The 21063-nt window shown below is 41.4% G+C and overlaps 1 protein-coding gene and 1 long non-coding RNA gene across 2 annotated transcripts in view; one reads left to right on the top strand and one right to left on the bottom strand.

Moving 5' to 3' along the window:
* Positions 1 to 213: 213 nt before the first annotated feature.
* On the bottom strand, positions 214 to 7010 carry LOC117823898. Its single transcript, XR_004633512.1, has 3 exons — positions 6420 to 7010; positions 6165 to 6279; positions 214 to 1549 (listed from the first exon to the last, which is right to left on the bottom strand). It is a non-coding gene; the product is annotated as an uncharacterized LOC117823898 (long non-coding RNA).
* LOC117823895 (beta/gamma crystallin domain-containing protein 1-like) overlaps positions 6208 to 21063 on the top strand; it is a 40225-nt gene continuing 25369 nt past the window's right edge. Inside the window, exons 1-7 of the mRNA XM_034699163.1 lie at positions 6208 to 6537; positions 9700 to 11102; positions 11641 to 15256; positions 15511 to 15690; positions 16876 to 16914; positions 17699 to 17817; positions 19018 to 19174. Of these exons, the coding sequence (XP_034555054.1) occupies positions 6535 to 6537; positions 9700 to 11102; positions 11641 to 15256; positions 15511 to 15690; positions 16876 to 16914; positions 17699 to 17817; positions 19018 to 19174 (5517 nt within the window). The 5' untranslated portion in view covers positions 6208 to 6534. The remainder of the gene's footprint in view (positions 6538 to 9699; positions 11103 to 11640; positions 15257 to 15510; positions 15691 to 16875; positions 16915 to 17698; positions 17818 to 19017; positions 19175 to 21063) is intronic.

Genomic DNA, 21063 nt, shown 5'->3' with positions numbered 1-21063 from the left:
GTCAAAACAAATTGAATTACTTAAAGCCAAATCAGGGAATGATTCGCAAAGGAACATTGGGGGAAATTATTGTCCATTATCAGTAAATTCCCAGGCTTCGTATACTTAGTCGCTGCTGGGATGTGCTGGGAATAACAGAGAGTCAATCAACATTACCGTGGAAGAGACTCCCAACAAATCAGTTTTTACAGATTTTGACAAACAGCCCATTAACTCCTTTTTTCTGAGGCATCAGGGAAATTAATGTTAAAAAACACTCTTCTTTACTCCACAGACACAGCTTATGTTTTTCAGTAAGGCGGGCAGCTGGGGCTGAGCTGTGCAAATGTAATTAGTTTCCTCGAATCATTTTCTGGGAGGACTTTAGCTATATGGTCACCTTTTCAATTAAGGGAGATAATATTCCATCACAAATTTTGTGAATGATCATATTTTGATCTAAGCTCATTTGTTGTCTGATTTGCAAGATATAACAGCTGGCATAGAGAGTGGAGCTGGGAATCAATAGTAAAACTAACATGGTATCAAACAAGCCATGCAATACTATCCCTCACCTTTTTCTCCCTTTCGTATTTCTGAGTACAGGAAACCACACAGGTGAAATATCTTTCTTCTTTATCACTGAGCAGAGAGAAATGGTCGAAGTATCACTAGTCATTAAAATGTCAATATAGCAGATTACTCAGTTCAGCAGGTAACGCTTAGAAGTGTTGCTTAGTCTCACCCCACCGTCTTTGTGTTAATAAACCTTACTTAGAGAGAGTGTGGAGAGCACAGTGGGGGGGCCTTTAGTTCTGAATTAGTGGCAGCAGGGTTCAGAAAAAGAGGACTTGTGTGGGCAGACACTAGTGAAAGCGAATGTCTGAATATCTGAGGTTATGTAATGCTATGCTTCTAAGTTCATTACCAAGAAGGCTCTCTGACTAATTGGGATGTCTGAGTGTCTGCAGGATTTCCTCTCCTGGTAAGTATTTCTTCCCTCAAACAAAGTTAGAGAAGCTCTGTTTTCACCACATGATTCTCGTTACTCCCTTGTTTCTGAATGGAAGACCAGCGAAATAAAAGCACATGATTGAAGAAGGTTGCTGTGGTGATGTGGGCGGTGAAGGAGGGAGCGGCAGTGAGTCACGTTCTTATTTTCTGAAAGAGGGTGGTGATCAGTCATCTGTGTCCACCGTGCCACTCCAAACACAACACAGCTGATAGGAAACTTGCATTGGAATGTAAAATATAGAGAAATAGATTATTTCAATTCCAGTCCATCCAATTCATGACGTGCCTTTAATACTAACCATGCGGGAATGAATTGCGCTTTGCTCCTCATGCTTCAGCATTATCTTTCAAACTTGCTTTTCCAATATGACTGGAGACCCTGACCCTTCCAAGGGTGCAGCGAGGATCTACAACCAGTGGGTGGGGCAGTGAGGTTGTTGCAAGTCTCCTAAATGCCCCTGGGCGGTCTCTGCAGGCCTTGTGGCTGACAGTTGGTGAGTTGCAATGAGGCCTCAACAAATGAAGAGCTGAGGGGGAGCAACATGGAGGCGGAGAGCTGGGGGAAAAAAGGGAAAACATTTGCATTTTGCAATCGCTGAATTTTCTAGGATCCTGTGGGTGTTAACAAAAATGTTAGTTAAATAGTAATTACCAATTCAGTTACAAGAAAACAACAAGCACTGCATATTTTGTGGGTTTTCAAGTGTATGCTGCCATAATATGAGCAAGGGAAATGTTAAATGATATTGTCGAGACAACTTCAATCCCTTGCTTTGGAATAAACACTGGAGATAAGCACCTCTTTAACCGCCTCAATGTTAAGTGTTTTACCTAATTAAAAGTCATTGATATGTCCAAGGCAGATTAAATACATCTCATTTAAAGTCAAGCACTGTTTTCAGGCAAAAAATAATCAGCTACACTCAAGGCAAAGACTCACCCAAACAATCAGATGGCAACAGGGCTTCTTTAAAAAGCTCTGCCAGGCTTGAACATGTACTAATTTAGGTTTGTGTCGGGTTTTTTTAGCCTTCTAATTATTTTGAAGGAGTAATAATAAAATCTTCAACAGAAGTTTTCGATGTTTTGAATCTTTCTGCCTTTATGACACTAATACATGTTTAAGGGCATTTCCAGAGGATGGTGAGGGATGATCATAGACTGTATAAATAATGGACGTAGTATCCGTGACGTCACCCATCTGTTCCTGAGCGGAAATGCTGAACTGAACCTAACGTCTGTCGAGTTAGTGTGAGGTAAAGAGGCAGGGTTTGAGCCTCATAGCCTACAGCTACAGGGTGCTGCCTGTCAGTCAAGTCAGTCATGTCCTTAAGTGGGCAAAACTCGTAATCTTGAAGGGATATTTCAGTTTTTTTTAAGTGGGGTCGTATGAGTTACTTTACACTAGTGCTCCTGTTAGCCACAATGAGTGCCAGTGAGCTCTTCCCCTTTAATGAGAAAATTCCCAGAGGACCGGCAGGTAAGCTAGGCTATTTTCTCTGCGGACGGGGCCGCCTATTTCACGTAATTTCGCCAAAGTTAAGAAAATATGGTCCAGGCACTCATCACGGTGCAAATGCATGCACCGGTTAAAAAATCTGGAGCTATTCAGTTTGCCGTCAGAAACCCCCTTTGTTTTGGCACTATTTTCGGACGCACCTCGCTGACCGGTCGGCCCCGTCCCCAGAGAAAATAGGCTAGCTTGCCTGCTGGTCCTCTGGGAATTTTCTAATTAAAGGGGAAGAGCTTACCCGGCACGCATTGTGGCCAGCAGGAGCACTAGTGTAATGTAACTCATACGACCCCACTTAAAAAAACCTGAAATATCCCTTTAATATCTTCTGAACTGTTAAGTTAGAAAAAAAAAACTCAACCCCCTACAGTGTGAGCCGCTAGAGGAATTAGATACTCAGACCTGGACCGTTTTTTGAAGCAGGCTGTTGGTTTACATGTTTATTAATGCTGCATATATTGTCTTTTTTAAATTGGTGTGTATGTGGTTTTTGCAGTCAGCCTCAAGCAGACACTAGATGAACTGCAGTTTATACCACTTCCGCATGTGTTTCATATTTTGAGACTGGAAGTTGCAGCTTAGAGATGATATGGGCATACCTTGAAATCTAAGAGGCATCTTTGGGTGTCATATTTCTGTTCTTAAATATGATTGGCTATCTGCAAGTTTAGAGGCAGGACATGTGTTTTGTTGCAGCTGACTTTTAGAAGCATTCAGTGCAAAACTCTATTGCCTAATTTTTTTTCAATCAGGAAACATACACTGCAGTTTATGAACTGTATGATACATTAATAGTCTGTTGTAAAAAAGGTTGTTGTAGACAAAAAAGCAAAAAAATAGGGCTTGGATATTTGAATGTGAGCACACTTTATGCCACCCATGCAAAAGTCAATGACCTAGTTGCTTGGGACACCCCCATCAAAATCCTTAAACTGTTGCACTAATGAGCATGTCTGTTGCCAAATAAACTTTATTAGCTTGGCTTCGCTATTTTTCTTAACCAGCATCTTTGAGGCACATCTCATTAAAAGCTGTAGCAATTAGTGGTCACGGTCATTGTGTCAGGGCCCTTTCCCACACGACAATTAAAGTGACAACCACCAAACAAAACTTTCTAATCTGAGCAGCTGTTAGTGGCAAACTCAATTTTGCCTCACAGCAAATATTCTTGTTTAGGCTTACAGAAGAAAAACTCGAGCTATGGCACAGTAAAACTTCAGAGGACAATCGTTCTGGCTTAAACAGCCTGCTGTTTTAAACCCCATGCTGGGCAAAGCAAATGTGGATACAAAGAACAACTAACTCTTCTTTGCCACTCAAAAAGAAGACAGCAGCTGTTTGCACACGCCTCCAGTGTCTCTGCACAATGTAACAAAAGGCGTCCGCTTTGACTGAAAAGCTGCCAGGTGAACATGTTTGAAACCGTACAAACACAAAGTGATACAGAATGCAGGGCTGGAAACAAACTGTGGCATATAAATAAAATAAGAGATGGAGAAATGCTTTGAATATCTCACTGTGTTGCATGTCAGTACTGCAGTCGATAGAAGTTTCTCAGTGTGTGTGACTCATCTCAGAGATATCGGCTTTGTCAATGTTTTACAAGCTCTGATGCAAAGCCTTCAATCCAGGTCAATTAGTGGAGTGAGAGGAGATGAAAAGGCATAAAATAGTGTTTTCTCTGTGCTTTTTTTTTTTCTGTGTTTACATAATTTGCACTGTTTGCTTAATCATCACTGAACCAGAAAAACTAGACCTCCACTCCTCTGTGATAATTGTAATAAGTGGATTCATTTTCGCGTAACTTCCAAACAGTTGAACACACTAACACCTCCAGTATCTGAGAAGCATGGATCTGCAGGGAAGAGCCAATTTTCAGTCACTTAAATGATATCACTAAGGATACAAGCCTGTGACTTATCATCTACTTGTTCTGTCCTGTTGCGGTCTGCTATGAGAAAACAAAGGCAAAGTGTAAATTTTTCATAGGCTGGAGAATGAGACAGGTTTCAGCTTCTGTGAGGCATTAATAAGTCATGAGAGAGATACAGAGAAAGAGACAGACAGGGAGGATGTGTTAGCAGGGAAGTGTGTTTGGCATTCAGGCGGTTTCTGTCTGTAGAAAAAAGAGATTCAGAATTTAATTTTCTATCAGTTATAAGAGTAGGATCTTAGAAAGGAAAGGTTAGCATTGAATTATGGGTGGTCAGCTGAAAAAGATATATAATATAGTCTTAGTAAGTGATAAAGCGTGCATGAGGCCATACCTGCTTCAAGCCTTCACGTAACCTTGGTAAACTGACACTCCTACATTTTTGCAATACCATAATACTCTGTTCAAATAATGCACTATTTACAGGTTCCCTTAGCTGCATTTACATGCCTTTACTTTTACTTGAACAGCTACCTCATTTGATCTTTTTCTTGATATTTTTGAACTTTTAATACTTTGTTTTTTGTTTTGTTTTTAACTTTGTCAGCTACTAAACATTTCTTTGTAAGCCCTTAATAATACAGTGTTGTATCTTTTACTAACAGAGTATTTACAGGGTCACTACATGTTCCCTAACCTGTATTTACATACCTTTATTTTTCCGACGTGAACAGCTACCTTATTTAATCCATTCTTTTCATTATATTATAAATTTTTAGATTTTTTAGATTTTTTTTTTCAGCCACCAAACATTTCTTTGTAAGCCAATACAAAATAGAGTGAGTGTCTTTTTCTAACAGTATATAACCACCCGTTAGGAAACCTCAACTCAACTCAACTTTATTTATAAAGCACCTTTCATACATAAAAACATGCAGCCCAAAGTGCTTCACAGAACAACAGAGAGACAGAAAACAACAGCAATGGTAAAATTATAAAAGGCAGGATTATAAATACTATTATTCTTTATTTTGGTTACTTTTTTTTCTTTTCCCATTAACTTATCTCATGCTATGCACCCCAGTTGAGGTACTGCATGTGGGAATGAACAATAGAAAGGGTATATGATAAGAGTATGATAAAAAGTTTATGGATTTTTTGTGTTTAATTGTCAGTACAAAACTTTAAATCTGTCTATCTGTATGCTTGAGTGATCTGTCTTGTTCCTTTTGTTTTGTTCTGTTTAGGTGGTCTACTTTGTAACTGTTGTGTACAAGGGGGTTACCTTGTTGTATGTCACATTGGTGTAACACACTTGAAAAATAAATTTATAAAAAAAAAAGGTTAAATAAAATACCTAAAAATAAAATAAAATCAATACAGTAAAATTAATAAAATAAGTAATAGTGGAAAGAAAAGTTAAAAATAAGGTGGCGTTAACAAGATCAGATGAGTAAAATATCAAAAGATAAATAAATAATTAAATAAGATAAATATATGTTAAAGCAATGATTCAAATAATAATGGTTAAAATAATAATACAAATAATAATGCAGTCCAGGGCTAAAAATAAATTACTCCAAATTAAAACTTAGATTAAAAATGTAAGTCTTAAGTTTACTTTTAAAAACAACCAGAGAGCTCGCCGTTATAATGTCAGTGTGGACTCTTAAATGTGTAGGCCTGTTTAAGCACTTCCCTCCATCTACATCTACTCCAGATTAACCACAGTCCATAGGTTACAGTTTCCCCTGCAGTGTCTTTGTTTGTGGCCTTGTCATATACCTGGTGTAGTTGCACAACAAACCGCCTCAGCTGCCTGCTGTGTCACAGGGCTGTTTGCCTCGGGGTGTGCTACCTGGCCCGGGCAGATTCCACCTCCATGTCAGCCTCCTCTACCCTGGGAAAAACAAAACTCTACTCAATGGCATGTCTGAGGTCTTCAGAAGTTAGCTCAGATACTTTCCTATGTTGGCTCGCGCTAAATATTAATTAGGCAGTGCAGGGATCTGCTCAGTCTGAGGAGGGACAGGTTTTTACCTCACAGAGGCGGAGGAGCTCTGAAAGGCGTCTTTCATGTGAGAGCTCTGCAGCGAGCTGCTTTGGACTCATTTGTTCCCGACACAGCTGGGAAGGCAGCAGAAATACTGTAATCATGGTAAGAACTCACTCTCTCTGTCCATACTTGGTGTGCTTGCAAAGACATGAACCGAGCTTTTGTCTTTATGCTCTTCGGTCGATAGACAATTTGGGGACTGACCTGCTCTAATGAAAGTGTGACACTCCAGGGCCGCTGTTTGTTTGGTTTTATGGAGTCTAAACCTGTACGACCTCTATCAAGATTCTATATAGTCAGAGGCTTACTTTGTTATGAGCAATATTCTGTACATGTTAATAGGCTTATTTCATAGGCTATGTAAACACGTCACGCATCTAAACAATTATAATAAGAAAATTATAGGCGAAGTGAAAACAAAAGCTACCTGTTGTGACATGTCTGTGTACTAAACAGGGCAGCTAATGTCTTTCCCATCAAGAACAGGCAATCATTTAATCACCTGCGCCACTCCCACAGCTACAGGCAGATTTAGGTTTGTGATTAAATTCAACCGACAGAAGATGTTAAACGTGATCACAACTTTTGTCACGTCATGACCTTGACTTACAGTTCCCATGTCTGGTAAAAAAAAAAAAAAGCAAAGTCTAACTTCTCAGAAATGAGAAGTTGAAGAGTTAAATTCTTTGAGTTTAGCTGCATGGAAATACTGACTTGAGATGCCCGCCAACTGAAACAAGGGGGACGCGCATTTAGACTAAACCGAACAGGCTCTTCAAAACCCACACAGCCAGTCAGTGCGTCATTTCCCCTGGAAAAGTTTGTTTGGACACGACCTACTGATGGCTTTACGTTCCAAAATGAATGTAGGATTTTTGAGTTCTACACACTTAACTGACTTATACGAGTTGTGTAACCCAAATAAGAACCATTAAACATGACTTTGACTTTATAAACCACAGACAGGATTCGTTGCATCTTGGTAGACACTGAAATTGTCATTTTTGGCTTATGGATAGACACAATGGTTACATTTTGAACCTTTGGCTATTATGGTAACTTTACTGTCATGCAGCTTTTTGGCTGTTTCAGTGCTAATTTTTTTCTGTTTGATTTAGTTTTTCTGTTCAATATAGTAGTGGGCGTATCAATTCTGTGGTATCGATACATCGATATTTACACACTACTCATTTGAGTATCGATTACTCTAATAAAATATCAATACTAATTCATAAATGCGAAATAAAAGCGCATGTGTCACACTGAACCTGGATCCCCCTGCCCCTGGATCCCCCCCCAAGTAAAATTGGTCTAGAACCGCCACTGGTGTCACTTCTGATTCTTTGAGGGTAACCTACTCCAAAGTGTTGTACCAACATATTCAGAGACATCATAATCACAGTGTCATTTTAACAGTAGTCATGGTGAAGAGGCTGTTTTAACCTTTCCACTCAGATAATTTAAATAGAGGATGTTGATTATTTATTATTTTTGTTTTTCTAAATTTATTTCATTGTTTAAAAAAGGCCAGCAAAGCATTAGTATATTAACGTTTTTAAATGAACAGTATTTGTCATGGGACTTGTCTGTCAAGGGTTGCATTTTGTTAAAAAAAATAAATCACTGAAAGTATCGGTATCGGGTATCGAATAAATTGCCAAAAAAGTAATCATTATCGTATCGAATCATAAAAGTGTGGTATCGCCCAGCACTAGTTCAATATCATACTGAAAACCTCAACATTAGATTTGAACTTGCCTGACCTGAGAGCAAACAAGTGTCACACATATTTGACAGCAAAGTGTCACTTGAGGTACCAAGCTGCAATGTGTCAACACGGAGGTGTCACAAGTTAACGCACAATTGTTTGATTTAATACGGTAATCAGCAGGAATTTAAGTAAACTCAGTTTTCACTGTTCAGTGAGATATTTTGAATAATGTTAACAAAAAAGTGCTGACAATGACAGTAGGGAATATGTATAAACACAACTTTTAGGTTGTTTCTTTTTAAATAGGACATATGTTGGTGGCTGTAACAAAACAACAAAACAAAACAATCAACGACAACAAACAGCCCGAGGGAAGTCTTTTTACTGAAGCCTTCATAACATTCCTTCCCCCCATAAATTGTGTTTCTTTGGACTTAACTCTTTAAATACCAAAACAAAGAGTTAAACTAAATTTTACCAGATTTAGCCGAACTAATAAAAGAAAAGTATTTATTTAAATACAAATAAAAATGTACAAATGTTATCTGACATAAGCCAATAATAAAGTTCACCATCATTAAGCCTTAAGAATATCATGGTGTAGTACAAAGATCTGAAAAAAGGTTGTTTAACAAGTCAAAGTGTAAAATATTCATCCTCACAGCTGATAGAAGGAAGTAATGTAATATAATCTCGATATGGTTGGCTATTTGACTGATTAACACGTCAGCGAAATGAAACTGCAGACAGTTGGCTGACAACTTGTTGACGTTTGAAGCTCATGTCCGAAGTTTACGAGCAGCCCGTGAAGGCATCACTTCACCACAGAGTTGCGTGCGCTCCGCTGGAGGGGCAGAACTTCTTCAGCGCCCACAGTCTGCCGCTCTCATGCAGTTGTGGATGCTTCCTTGGATGCGAGGAGGTTCTGAAAACCTGAACTTACATGTTAATCAGTTAGACATGCAGATTAGTGAGAAGTTGTTTCTTTTTGGAGTAAGGAGAAAACTTTTCCTCTGTGTTTAATTAAGGGTGAGTTGATCTTGAATTTACTGTCAAAATATGTGATGAAATATAGAAAGTTAAGGATATATCTCCTTCTATACCAAAGCAGAATATCTTTTTAAATTACAAGTTTTTGCTTTTTTTTAAGAAGTGCTTTTGTTTTGGATGTCTTGGAATGATGTTGTGTTTGTTTTATGCTCTTTAGGAGTTTTTGTTCTAAACCAAAATCATGTTCACATCCTACATAAAGAATCTGAATGATATGGTATTTTCTACGGTAAGCGTACAGGTTATAAGCACTCATGCATGTCTTTACTATGCTGAGAGATGCATGGCCATACTAAAAAATGTCTTTAAACCAACAACCCCTACTTATGTGTGATTTAGATCCCACGCCTGCTCCCTTCCTTTGTTCATTGGCAGTCTATGGTATTTGCACCACCACGTGTAACTACTGTCAGTGCATATTCATGTGAAATATGCATGTTCATTACCTGCTCCTGCACAAGTAAAGAGACATTTATGTGGCTTATTTCTCTGCTTTGCTTTAGTCTGAGACCCCTGAGGAGCAGCCGAGTACCGGGGTCTTGGGTCGTATTGGGAGCTGGTTCTCTCCATGGAGGGCAAAGAGTCCCAAGAGTCCATCTGAACATGCCTCCCCAACAAGTGATGAGGTTTTTAAGTCAGAGGGAGAAGAAGAGGAGAGTGAGGAGTCTGTAAGACCCAGAGGAAGGCAACAACAGAAGAAGGAGATTCAACAGATCTCCAGAGACATTTTCTTCGGGGAAGGCGAGGACGCCACGCAGTCTGCCCACAGAGACGGCTCTGCTGTGAGCAGCACTGAGAGTGCAGGAGGAGGTCCAAATGAGGAGGAGTTTTTCGGGTGGGGGGAGAACAGAACAGGGCAGGGCAAGGATAGGGAGGAGGGCAGCAACGGTACTTCAGAGAGCGGGAATTCAAAGGAGAATGCCAGCCATCTGACACATCTCTCTTCTTCGCCTGAGCAGGGAGTGCTACGGGACTCTGACCGAGCCCATACCCAGCCTCAGGCCCAAAGAAAAGCACAGGCCCAGACAGGCAAGAGGCTCCAAGTTTACTTGGAGGAGACCAGTGTGATTCATTGTGGCAAAGACACAAACTCCGGACAGGAAGTCATCACTAAGGTCAAGACAAGCCTGCAGGTTCACCCTAGGGCGAAATCCACAAAGAGTTTTGATCTACCAAAGAGGGCAAATTCAACAAGCGCAGAGAACAAAAGGACAAATGTGACGCCCGCGGTTGGGGCACCAAGTTATTACAGTGCCCTAGTGGGAGTGTCACTGAAATCACAGAAAGACTCAGAGCTAGAGGCTGAACCTGATCATAAACAAACAGAGGAAGACATAATGGGGCGGAAAAATTCTGCCAAAAGGAGACTCAGGAAGAACTCTCAGGGAGATGGAGGGAGCAGCCCCCAGCAGGAAAAAATGCCTCCCAATGCTGTCTCAGAGGGATTCCCTTCATCAGATAACACAGTGACCAGCGCTGAGGGCAAGAGTCCAAACACTAACATGGGAGAGTCATCTGCACACTCCTCCTCTAAGCACCACCCATCCTCTCAGGCCTCACCTGTAGGAGGAGAAGGTGAGACTTCCTGTCCTGACTCAGTCACCAAGCTGGATGTCTTCCAGGACGCAAATTCCACAGTTACAGAAGCCACTGCGGCAAGTGTGGTGGATGGAGGAGCAGTCATGGAGGACGATGACAGTCTTTACAAAGTGGAAAGGAAAACAGAGACACCGGAGTCCAAACGTAGGAGTATGAAGGTTTCTCGGAGCGAGGTGAAGTTTTTTACAAAAAGCGTGGCTCTGAATTCAAAGCAAAGTCCAGCAGGTGACACCCAGGATTTCAGCTCGAGACTGAATTCTTTCCAAGATGAAGCTAAGGATAAAGTCAAAACAGAGACTGATTCAAGGTAAGTCTTTCCTTACATGTCAAATAAACAGTCAGTCATTTGTATATTAATGGAACAATGATTTACTACAGTTGCATAGACTGCTGTGTTAAAAGAAAAGTCTCAAGAAAAAATGTTCTCTTAAAAATCACATTTGCCTGAAATAAGTGTTTCACTTTAAAACAAGCGCTCCTCCAGTCTTGAAAGGCATTGTAACCTACCTACCAAGCTTTTGTCTATCACTACACTGCTGTCAAAATAGGGAATGTGCGCTTACTGCTATGGGAGGTATAATGCAGGTGTACCCGCAGTGAAACAACAGTGTGAGTCATAACACAAAGTGCAGCACTCTGCTAGGATTGGTACTGCAAAGTTCACTTCTGATAAAATATAGGTCAAATTGATTTAACAAAACACACAGACGTGGAACTTTAATTAGTTTGTGGTGGACAAAATTATCCTCACTGAGGCAGTTGAGCAAGTTTAATTCATGCATACGTGTTCCAAATGTTGCTGGGTGTAAAATGTTTGACTCTTCTCTCTTTTTTTTTAATTACAGACAACATAGTCTTAAAAAAATTGATGAGGAGGCTAAGCCTGTGAGTGGCCGGATTGCAGATAGAATCAGCCTCTTTGAGCGCCCTGCAGGTGGGGTCAGCAAGTTGACTTCTAAAGCCCCGAGGAGTGCCGATGTTTCACCCATCAGGAAAGACATAGAGGAGCTGAAAGTTAATTTTTCATCATCAGACCAGAGATCAAGATCAGTTGAGCGTTATGGCACAAGCAGGTCCAGCTCTGCGTCACCTGCCAGGGAGAAGCCGGTGACGATCAAGGAGCGAATGAAGAATCTCAGTGAGGCAACAAAAGCAGGGGTAAAGCCAGCGTTGCCTCTAAAGCCAAGTATGACAAGAATGCCTCAAAAAACCACCCCGTCAGCTGCATCAAAGTCACAAGAACTGGACAATCAGGGTAAACAGGATACTAAACAGCGTATGCAGATAGAAACCAAAACAGAGATAACATCTAAACCAGATGGGCAAGACGCAGCTGATGTAGAGGTTAAGATTTTCCCTCCTGAAGAACAAGCAACAGACTCCAAAAGAAAGGACCTAGAGGCATCAAAAGCATCAGATCAATGTAAGAAACCTAACAGTGTTGAAACATCTCTCCCAGCAAAAGAGCCAGAAGACTCGAAAGAACCTAACATGAGCCTGAGCCCAAGGTCTAAAGGCCAAAACAGAACAGGCTCCCGCTCTAAGAGAAGGAAAAGTAAAGAGCCGACCAGTCCCATGAGCCCAAACATTGAGAACAAACCCGATCACTTTACAGCAAAGTCAGAAATCGCTGCTTTAAACCCAGAGCAGGTGGATGATGCAGAAACTGCCTCTGCATCTAAACAACCCACAGAGAAGGACATAACACGTGATAAAGCCAAAGAAAAGATACCAGATAAACAGTCTCTGCCTGACACCAAACACAAAGCTTTTAAGGATGATGGAGAGGAGTCGGACAAACAGAAGAAACAGGTGGATTCTTCTTTTAAAAAGGAGAAAACTGACAAACCACTCGAAAAGCAGGGGGGATTGTCTGAACCGCCTGTCACCAAAGATGAACCTGATACTGCTGCTTGTAGCAGTAAAACAAAGACACTTATTGATAAGGGTTCTGTTGTTTTACCCCACAAGGAGGAAAAAGGAGGAGGATTGTTCACTCAGGAGGGGAGAAAGGCCTCTAAGGACAGTAAAGAAATGTCATCCTCCTTCTCCCCTTCCTCTTCACCTGCACCTCAAAAAGCTACTCAGAAAACTCCTGCGAAGGAGCAAGAGTCTTCTGTTGAACATCCCAAATTGAACAAAGATTTGTCAGTGCAATCTGAGCCAAAGAGTCAAGGAAAAGTGAAGGAGTCTAGTCAAGAAGAGGCAGGGCAGAAAGATCAATCCAAAAACAAGAACACAACCCTAACTAAGCAGGCTGAGAGTAAAGACGTGGGCAAGCTAGTAAAGGAAGATAGAGAAATAAAAAAACAAGCTGAGAGTAGAGACACAGGTAAATTAGAAAAGGTAGAGAGCAAAATATCAAAACAAGCTGGGAGGAAAGAAATGGACAAATCTGAAAAGGCAGAGAGAGAAAGAACACATCAGACTGAAAAGAAAGACAAAGAAAAAGCACTCCTGCACTTAGATAAGAGTACCAAAAAGTCAGAGCTCTCAGAGGGTGGGCAAGGTTTCCAAGAGACAGATGCATCTGTTTTGAGGAAAGGTGAAGGAAAAATGGCTGAAAGAAAAGATGACACACAGCTCTCCCAAAACACAACAAAACCAGAATCCAACCAACAGGAACCCGCGTCTAAAAGCACGGAAAAGACATCATCAGACATTCGTATTCAAACACAACATGAGACACAGAACAAGTCTTCAGGTTCTCAGAAAGCTGGCATTGGCACACACGCTAAGCAGGCTGGGAGTGGGATCGAGAGTGATAAAGAACCATCAAAGGCAGAGATGGTAACAAATGTGCGAAAGAACTCAACAGAAAGCACTGGAACAAAAACAGAGCCAGTGTTGACCGCAGCAGATCCAAAGCCTAATTCTGTATCCGTGGAAAAATCTGAAAACTCACTAGATGACTCATGTGCACATGGAGCTAATGATGCTAAGCTCTCCAGCCAAAAGCCTATTACCAAAGCAGCTACAGCAGTCAAGGAAACAACTGTAAAAGCCAGTAATGACACTCCAGCTCTGATTACTGCAAAGGCTGATAATATGGCAGCTACACAGACAACACTTAAAAAACCTACTCTCATTACTGCCCCTGAATCTGTAGATAGCAAGAGAGGAAGGCAGGATAAGGCTGCCAAGTTAGCATCCTCAGAAGTGAATATCTCTGGAGATAATGTGAAACTTTCTCCGAGTGTGCAACTGCATGAGGCATCAAAAAACACAGAGAGCACAAGGGATATCACTCCACTAAAGGGTGCAGGGATAAAGGCAGAGGTGTCCTTGAATAGCACTGCTTCCAAATCTACAGTTAACGTGGTAGGGATGTCAGCTGAAAAATCAATCCTGACACCAGAGAATGAGCTTTCTCTTATTATGAATGGTATAATCAACCCGTATGCACCATCCACCACTGTCAAAAAGGAACAATTCAATATTAAGCAGAGTCAAACCCCAAAAGCACCAACTTCCCAGGAGGACAAGAAGCCAACTAAAGACTCAAGTCAGCGTTCACCCATGAAGAAGCTCCACTTGCCACGGGGACTAAGCAAAGATGATTCCACAGCAAGTGAACAACAAGACGCCCCATCCAGCTGGCTGGATGTGGACTTCCCAAAGCGGAAACTCAAAGTGTCCATGCCTAAACTGACCCATGCTGGAAGTGAGAGCAACCTTCTTGACACGCCAGATGACCTAGATGATGATGATTTTGTCGAGAGAATCAAGAAACTCTGCGCCCCGTTCTCACTTCCACCACGTAAACACAATCCATTCAGGCCACCTCAGCCACCATTCGCCATGCCTGCTATCAGGGAGGACCGGTTTGAGAAGACATTTGACCCTGAGGAGTTTAAGTTTGGCTTGAGGAAAAAAAAACAGTTCAGCATAGATACAACCCCGAGCACCTTAATCAAACTGCAGAACACAGAGGAAAAGTCTGTCCCGAAGCCGGCCAGGGTGAGTTTGGCTGACAGGAGCCTGCTGCTTAGCAGCCTGGACACTCATTCTCGACTAAGGGAGAAGAGCCCCTTGAATGAAGACGAGGATTTAAAGGAAGAAAAAGACGACCAAATCAAGTGGAAGTCTCGCTTGGAGGGGAGCTGTGTCCTCAGCAGCCTGACCAACTCTATCCACAGAGGAAAGAGGTCTGGGCTTCAAACCCATGCAGATGGCACCAGCTCTGGGGATGTTTCACCCAGTGATTCCCCCCTGCCTAGCCCTCCACTGTCATCCCAGCCACCCCCACCAAGCCCGACTGCTACAGCACCACTCAAAGACATACTGGCCAAGCAGAGCAACAAAGAGGAAGCCCAGGCAGGGGAGGCTGTGGTCAGTGACTCAACCCCTCCATTTCCCTCCTTTAACGACATCAAGCTGCCGGACTATTTAGAGAAGTACCTCCCCCGAGAACCAAAACCCGTGCAGAGCAAACAAGGACAAGAGCAAGCCAGAACCGAGGTTAGTTTTATGTGTTTTTTCTTCTCCATGATATGAATGTACACAAGTTTTACTCACAGACAAGTCGTCTCCTGCAAGCACTAAAGAAGTTGAAGCTAGAGGGTAGGGACCAATAACAGCAGCCCTCAGAGGTTTCATAATCTGGCAGGGAATACTTGTAAAAACAAGAGCTCTGCTTTATCAAGTCCCCAAACAACAAGAAATGCCACTGTGATACTTTTTGTTTACATAAAGTTTTTTGCTTTTTGGATCAGGCTACTGGAAAAATGACAACTCCAGCCCCTGTAGTTGAAACAGATGTGGCTGTAAAACCAGGTCTTGTGCTCCCTGATGCTGTGCCTCCACGTTTCCCTGGGATTCCTCCACCCTCCCACTCTACTCTCCCTGAGCTCAAGCAGCCTCTGGCTCACTCACAGGGGATCCTTGATAATAACGTAAGTGTGCAGACTACATAATGGTGTACCAAATAGTTTAGAGTCACTATTTAGAACTCAACATATGCAGTACAGGAGGTGAGAATACTTCCTGCACAGTCAGTTGAGCAGGAAACCACTGTTATTCATCTCCGCAGCACTGAACTAACTTCTGCAGAAAAGTCACCACTTTTTGTCTCAGCCCAATTTGCACTCTGGTATCAAGTATCATCACCAGAGGAGGAGTCTTTCTATCCATAGAACAGAGGATCTTTTGTCTTGCTATGTACTTTGATTGAATGCTGCCTGGTAAAAATGAAGTCGCCATTTTTAGGGTTGTACTTGCATAATTCATTGGAATAATTTTCAACTACGTTTTATTAGCAATATAATTAATAGCTCAATTTGATATTGATAATATAATTTACAAATTTAACTTACTTTTTGATCTTTAGCAACTTATGTGCCGAAATTTGGATTCTCTAAATATGCTTAGTCAGACGTTTGAGAAATTTTCATATTTTGCATCCAAAGCTTGATCCGTAAGGCAACTGGACTGGTAGAAATTCTTGAAGATGTTTCACCTCTCCTCCGAAAGGCTTCTTCAGTTCTGATTAAACTAAGGAAGAGCTTGAAGATATAAGCCACTAACAGTCGTGGGTGTGTCCAAGAGTCACAAAGGGTCCTAAGTGGGGTCGTTAGTCTAGTTCCTTACAGTCCTTAGGGTGATGGGTCAGCTGTTAGTCGTTAGAGTCACATGGTCTCTGGTGTGAGTATGGCCTTACTTGTTTTGACAGTGTTAGTGGCTTATATCTACAAGCTCTTCCCCAGTCTGGTCAGAATTGAAGAAGCTTTTCGGAGGAGAGGTGAAACATCTTCAAGAATTTCTACCATTCCTTTTGCTGACATTTGCCGCTCCCAATATCAGAAGTTGCGTACTTTGAAAGTATGTGATAATAACAAACACTTTCATCTGCTGGCTATGCCTGCCAGTGTGTTGCATGAATGCAGATTCAAAACAGTGTAGTCTCCATGTCTCCATCGACCGGTCCTGTTCCCCTCGATATAAACTTAAAGGTCAGGATATTGAGCAGTCGCAGAGCTGCTGCATCAGAAAATGCAGATTGGTTTCCTTAGTGGTGTATGGTATTTTTTCACCCTGCTCTGTGTTTCTTCCGATTATAATTCTGTGTTTCTGCATTCCAGATAAGAACTGTCAAGGGATTTCACAAGCGCCCTGGAAAGGTACAGTAGGCACATATTTGCCCACATAAAATAAAACAAGATGGAGAAAGGAATCTGGATCTAGACACTCACTGTTCTATGAAAACATCTGCTTCTCATATGGTGTACTTGGGGGTAAACAAAGTATTAAAAAAAGCAGTTGAGTGCAAATGTTCAGCTGGATGTGATTACAATCATGGAATTCAGTGCTGCCAATGCAGAGCAAAGCTTGTGGGTCCTCATTATTGTTGAAGTATGATAGAAGTTGTTGCAAGGACGAGATATATTCCCCAGCTGCTGAACATTTCCAGTTCCTTGTCTACCCCAGGCTAGCTGTGCTTTGGACCTACTGCCTTGACTGGCATTAAAACACACACACATACGTGGAGGCGCACAAAGCACTGCATGAAAAGGGCAGATTTGATGAAAGCTTTTAGGATAAGAATAAAGCTAAGGGCAGTGACCGCAAAGTATGCAGAGCAGCCAGCTCATTATTCACAAACTTCAATTATTTTGCTGGCCTTTAAAATACAAATGCAGTTATTATGTCACACTGGGTGGTAGAAAATGCATTACCAGGAAGCCCCCATTAGTTCAAGTAATTGTGTAACTGTTTATGCTCTTAGCTGCAGATTAACACAAACATGCTTTTTCTGTTATAATAAAACAGAGGAGAAAGTAAAGTGCCTTGCCATTTGGTTTTCGTCAGCTCACAGTGAATCATTATTTAATGGGATGGGGTAGGCATGCAATACATTTTTGATGTTTTTTTTTCTCTCACCCTGCCCCTTCTCAATCTCCACAGATGGTGTTGTTTGAGAAAGCTCAGTTCAGCGGCCAGGCGTTTGAGATTTACAGAGATGTTGCAGATGCTACGTCTCTGAAGCTCTCACCTCTTATATCTGTGAAGGTTGTTAGAGGATGGTGAGTAACTGTATTTTACTGGAACTTTCAGTCCATGGAGAGAAAATGTGAAGCAAAGTGTAGGACTAATTAGTGTGAAGCAATTTTGGGACCTTGGTGTTGCTTGTTAAGGTCTGTCGATGTGTCACAAGAGTAAATTAATGAAATATATCGACGCTGAGAGTTCCATACTTCATAATTATATTTCTGTAAAGGGTCCCTTGATCATTTCTTGTAATTGAGCAGAGGTCTCTATAATTTCAGTGTTCCTCCCCAAACCAAATCAGGGAAGGAGACCCAGTTTAATGAATTCCCTTTCTTATAAATCATTTGCAAAGCTTTGTTTACTTGTCAGTGGTCTCCCTGTGTTAGATAATCTGTGGATTTATTGGTGTTTTACCCCCCGCTTTGGATTGGTTAAATAGTATATAACCACTGGTGAAATGGTGTTATGCATATTTGCCACATAGCTCTAGTGAAAATCTCAGACTCCATCCAACCTCCAACCAAGATCTCGAAATTGCTCCACTTAAAAGAGGTAGTTACATAATATTTAGGCTATCATCATTACTTAAAATCTACCAAGAGATATAGAACGACGCTGCTACTCTCCTGGCTTCCTGTTAAATATACTGCAAAGGACAGAACCAGCTGAGCTTTAGCATAGAAAGTGTCAGCAAAAGAACACTGTAGCCTTATTTTGCTCAACAGTAACGAAAACCTCAACCAACACTTTAAAGCTCACAAATTAACATGTTGTATCTCGTTGGTTAAACCAGTACATGATCCAGAGTAACAACCATGCTTTAGCGGTTTAAGATGATAATGTGGTGGATTGTCTCGTGGCAAGGCAGTAACTTTCTGAAGTCTGGTGAGGTTAATCCTGTGAAAGGTTAACTCATATTACTACACTATACACTCACTCTTTTTCTGCAAAAATCAAACAAACATGTTACTGAGTCAGCTTTCAACTTGCTGGTAGAAAGATTGTGTTGCCATAAATAGAGCTAGCCTGGGTGTTTCCAGCCTGAATGCAAAGATAAACTCACAGCTGTGGCTCCATATTAAGTTGACTTGACTCTTAATTTGACTGTCTCCTCTATTCTCATAGCAAAGCAAACATTCCTGAAATTTTAAAGTGCTAATTTTATTCAAACCCCTTTATTTATTTTAAAGCATATAATGCAGCCATTTAAATTCTTGATTTTGTTTTCACTATAGTTGGGTGCTCTACGAGAAGCCTGATTTTCAGGGGCGCTGCATCGCCCTGGAGGAGGGAGGCATTGAATTGTCAGATGTGTGGGCTGAGCCTGCACCAGGGACTGAACCACAGAATGGCCCGCCAATGCTTATTGGATCGATTAGACTGGCCGTCTCGGTAAGTGCTCTAGATAAATAATCATCACCTCGCTCTACCTTTAGCATTTCAAAATTGGTACTGAATTGGCCTCACCTAACCTTTTGAAATGCAGCTTGTATGTGATAATTACTTGATTATCCTGCCAGGAGTATGAAGCTACCATATGTAATTGAAGCTGCTGTCTCAACCAAAACAACAAAAGATGTAGTTTGATGGGGTCATGAAGCAGTGTGATAGTCTGGGAGTCGATTTCTTCGATTCCATCATCTGTAATGACCAACCAATCTCAGAAATCCTTGTCCATTACCTGATGGGGATATATGCCTCTGCAAATGATGGCCACTTCTCAGTATTTCAGGTGTAGCCAGGGGTTAGGAATAAACAGCTGCCAGCCAAGACTCCCTATTCCATGTGCTGGATTGTTCACAATCAAACAAGCAACTTGAGAATCAACAGTGTGTTCAGACCATAGACTGTATAAAATATGGAGGTACGGTCCGTGACGTCACCCATCTGTTTCTGAAGCGCTGTTTTGAGGCCAATCGTCGAGGGCAGCCTTATTGCTGCTGTCGAGCGATTGTGACGTAAAGAGGCGGGCTTTGAGCCTCCTAGCCAACAGCTACAGTGTTCCGGCAGTCAACTGTGCCTCTCATTGGAAGACTCATAATCTCAATATCTTCGAAATTGCAGCATTAGAAAAAAATTCACCCCCCCTACAGTGTGTGCCAATCGAGAAATTAGCTATCCAGACTACACTCATCTTTTGTACCAGGCTGTAAACACGTTTATTTCTGCTGTAAAGTTGGCCTTTTTCTAATTGGTGTGTATGTGGTTTCTGGTACTTCTGGAGCCAGCCTCAAGCGGATCCTCAATGAACTGCAGTTTTTTAGCACTTCTGCATTGAACTCATATTTTTAAACTGGAGATTACCACTTGGTTCAGACCAAAAGAAAAGCGAAACTGCTCCTCAAAATAAGCGTTATCACTTCTTGAGCCATTACATCATTTGGAGGAGTGCCAATTCATCTGTTTCTAGTGAGTCTCAGCTTTGCTGCAAATAGTAATTTACACAGAGGCTTTAATCTCGCTTAGTATAGCAGTATGAACTTAAAAGATAAACTAATTTAACTCTTGATTCATTACAAGTAACCAGTTTTAAGTTTGCTGAAATTACATCATGACGTTAAAGGAATACAATACATTCTTAGTAAGTCTCAGTTTCACTGTAAACAGTGATTGACACAGAGGCTTCAATCTTGAAAAACAATTTAGTTGTGTTTTTCCTGCAAGTGATATATCTTGAGTTTGTCATTAAACATTATGATGTTAACAGAAAAAGTTCAGGCTTTGTCCGGTCTGTCCTCAAGAGAAGAAGATGCATTTTCTGTTTATATCTGTTTATAGAGATAAATAAATTGTCAGCTGACCACTGATGGAAGCTGGACCAAATGGACTGTTTTCCTGCATACACCAACGTTTGCTGATACATGATTGGTTAAATGATATGATAAACCAAAGGGGTGGTTACCTGTCTTTATTAGATAGGACAGCTTGAGAGAGAGATGGGAAATTTAAGGAGACAGGGGGGGAAGAGGTGCACCAAATCAAGTCGGGCCAATGCACTGACCTTATGCTCAGTGCAACAAGGACTGTATCCTCTGTACATGGGGCACATACTCTACCAAGTGAGCTCAAGCGGAGCCCCCGTTTCCCTAATTTGCCAGTAATCTCTCTGCCTTGTAAATGTGATATCAGTTTTCATACCACTTTACCTCAAGTGGTAACCTCCGGTCTAAAAATATGAGTCCAATGTGGAAGTGCTAAAAACTGCAGTTCATCGAGGATCCGCTTGAGGCTGGCTCCAGAAGTACTGGAAACCACATACACACCAATTAAAAAAAGGCCAA

The sequence above is a fragment of the Notolabrus celidotus genome, chromosome 13 (assembly GCF_009762535.1).
Source record: "Notolabrus celidotus isolate fNotCel1 chromosome 13, fNotCel1.pri, whole genome shotgun sequence".
In the NCBI taxonomy this organism is placed as follows: domain Eukaryota; kingdom Metazoa; phylum Chordata; class Actinopteri; order Labriformes; family Labridae; genus Notolabrus; species Notolabrus celidotus.
This window is presented reverse-complemented; position numbering and strand designations above follow the sequence as displayed.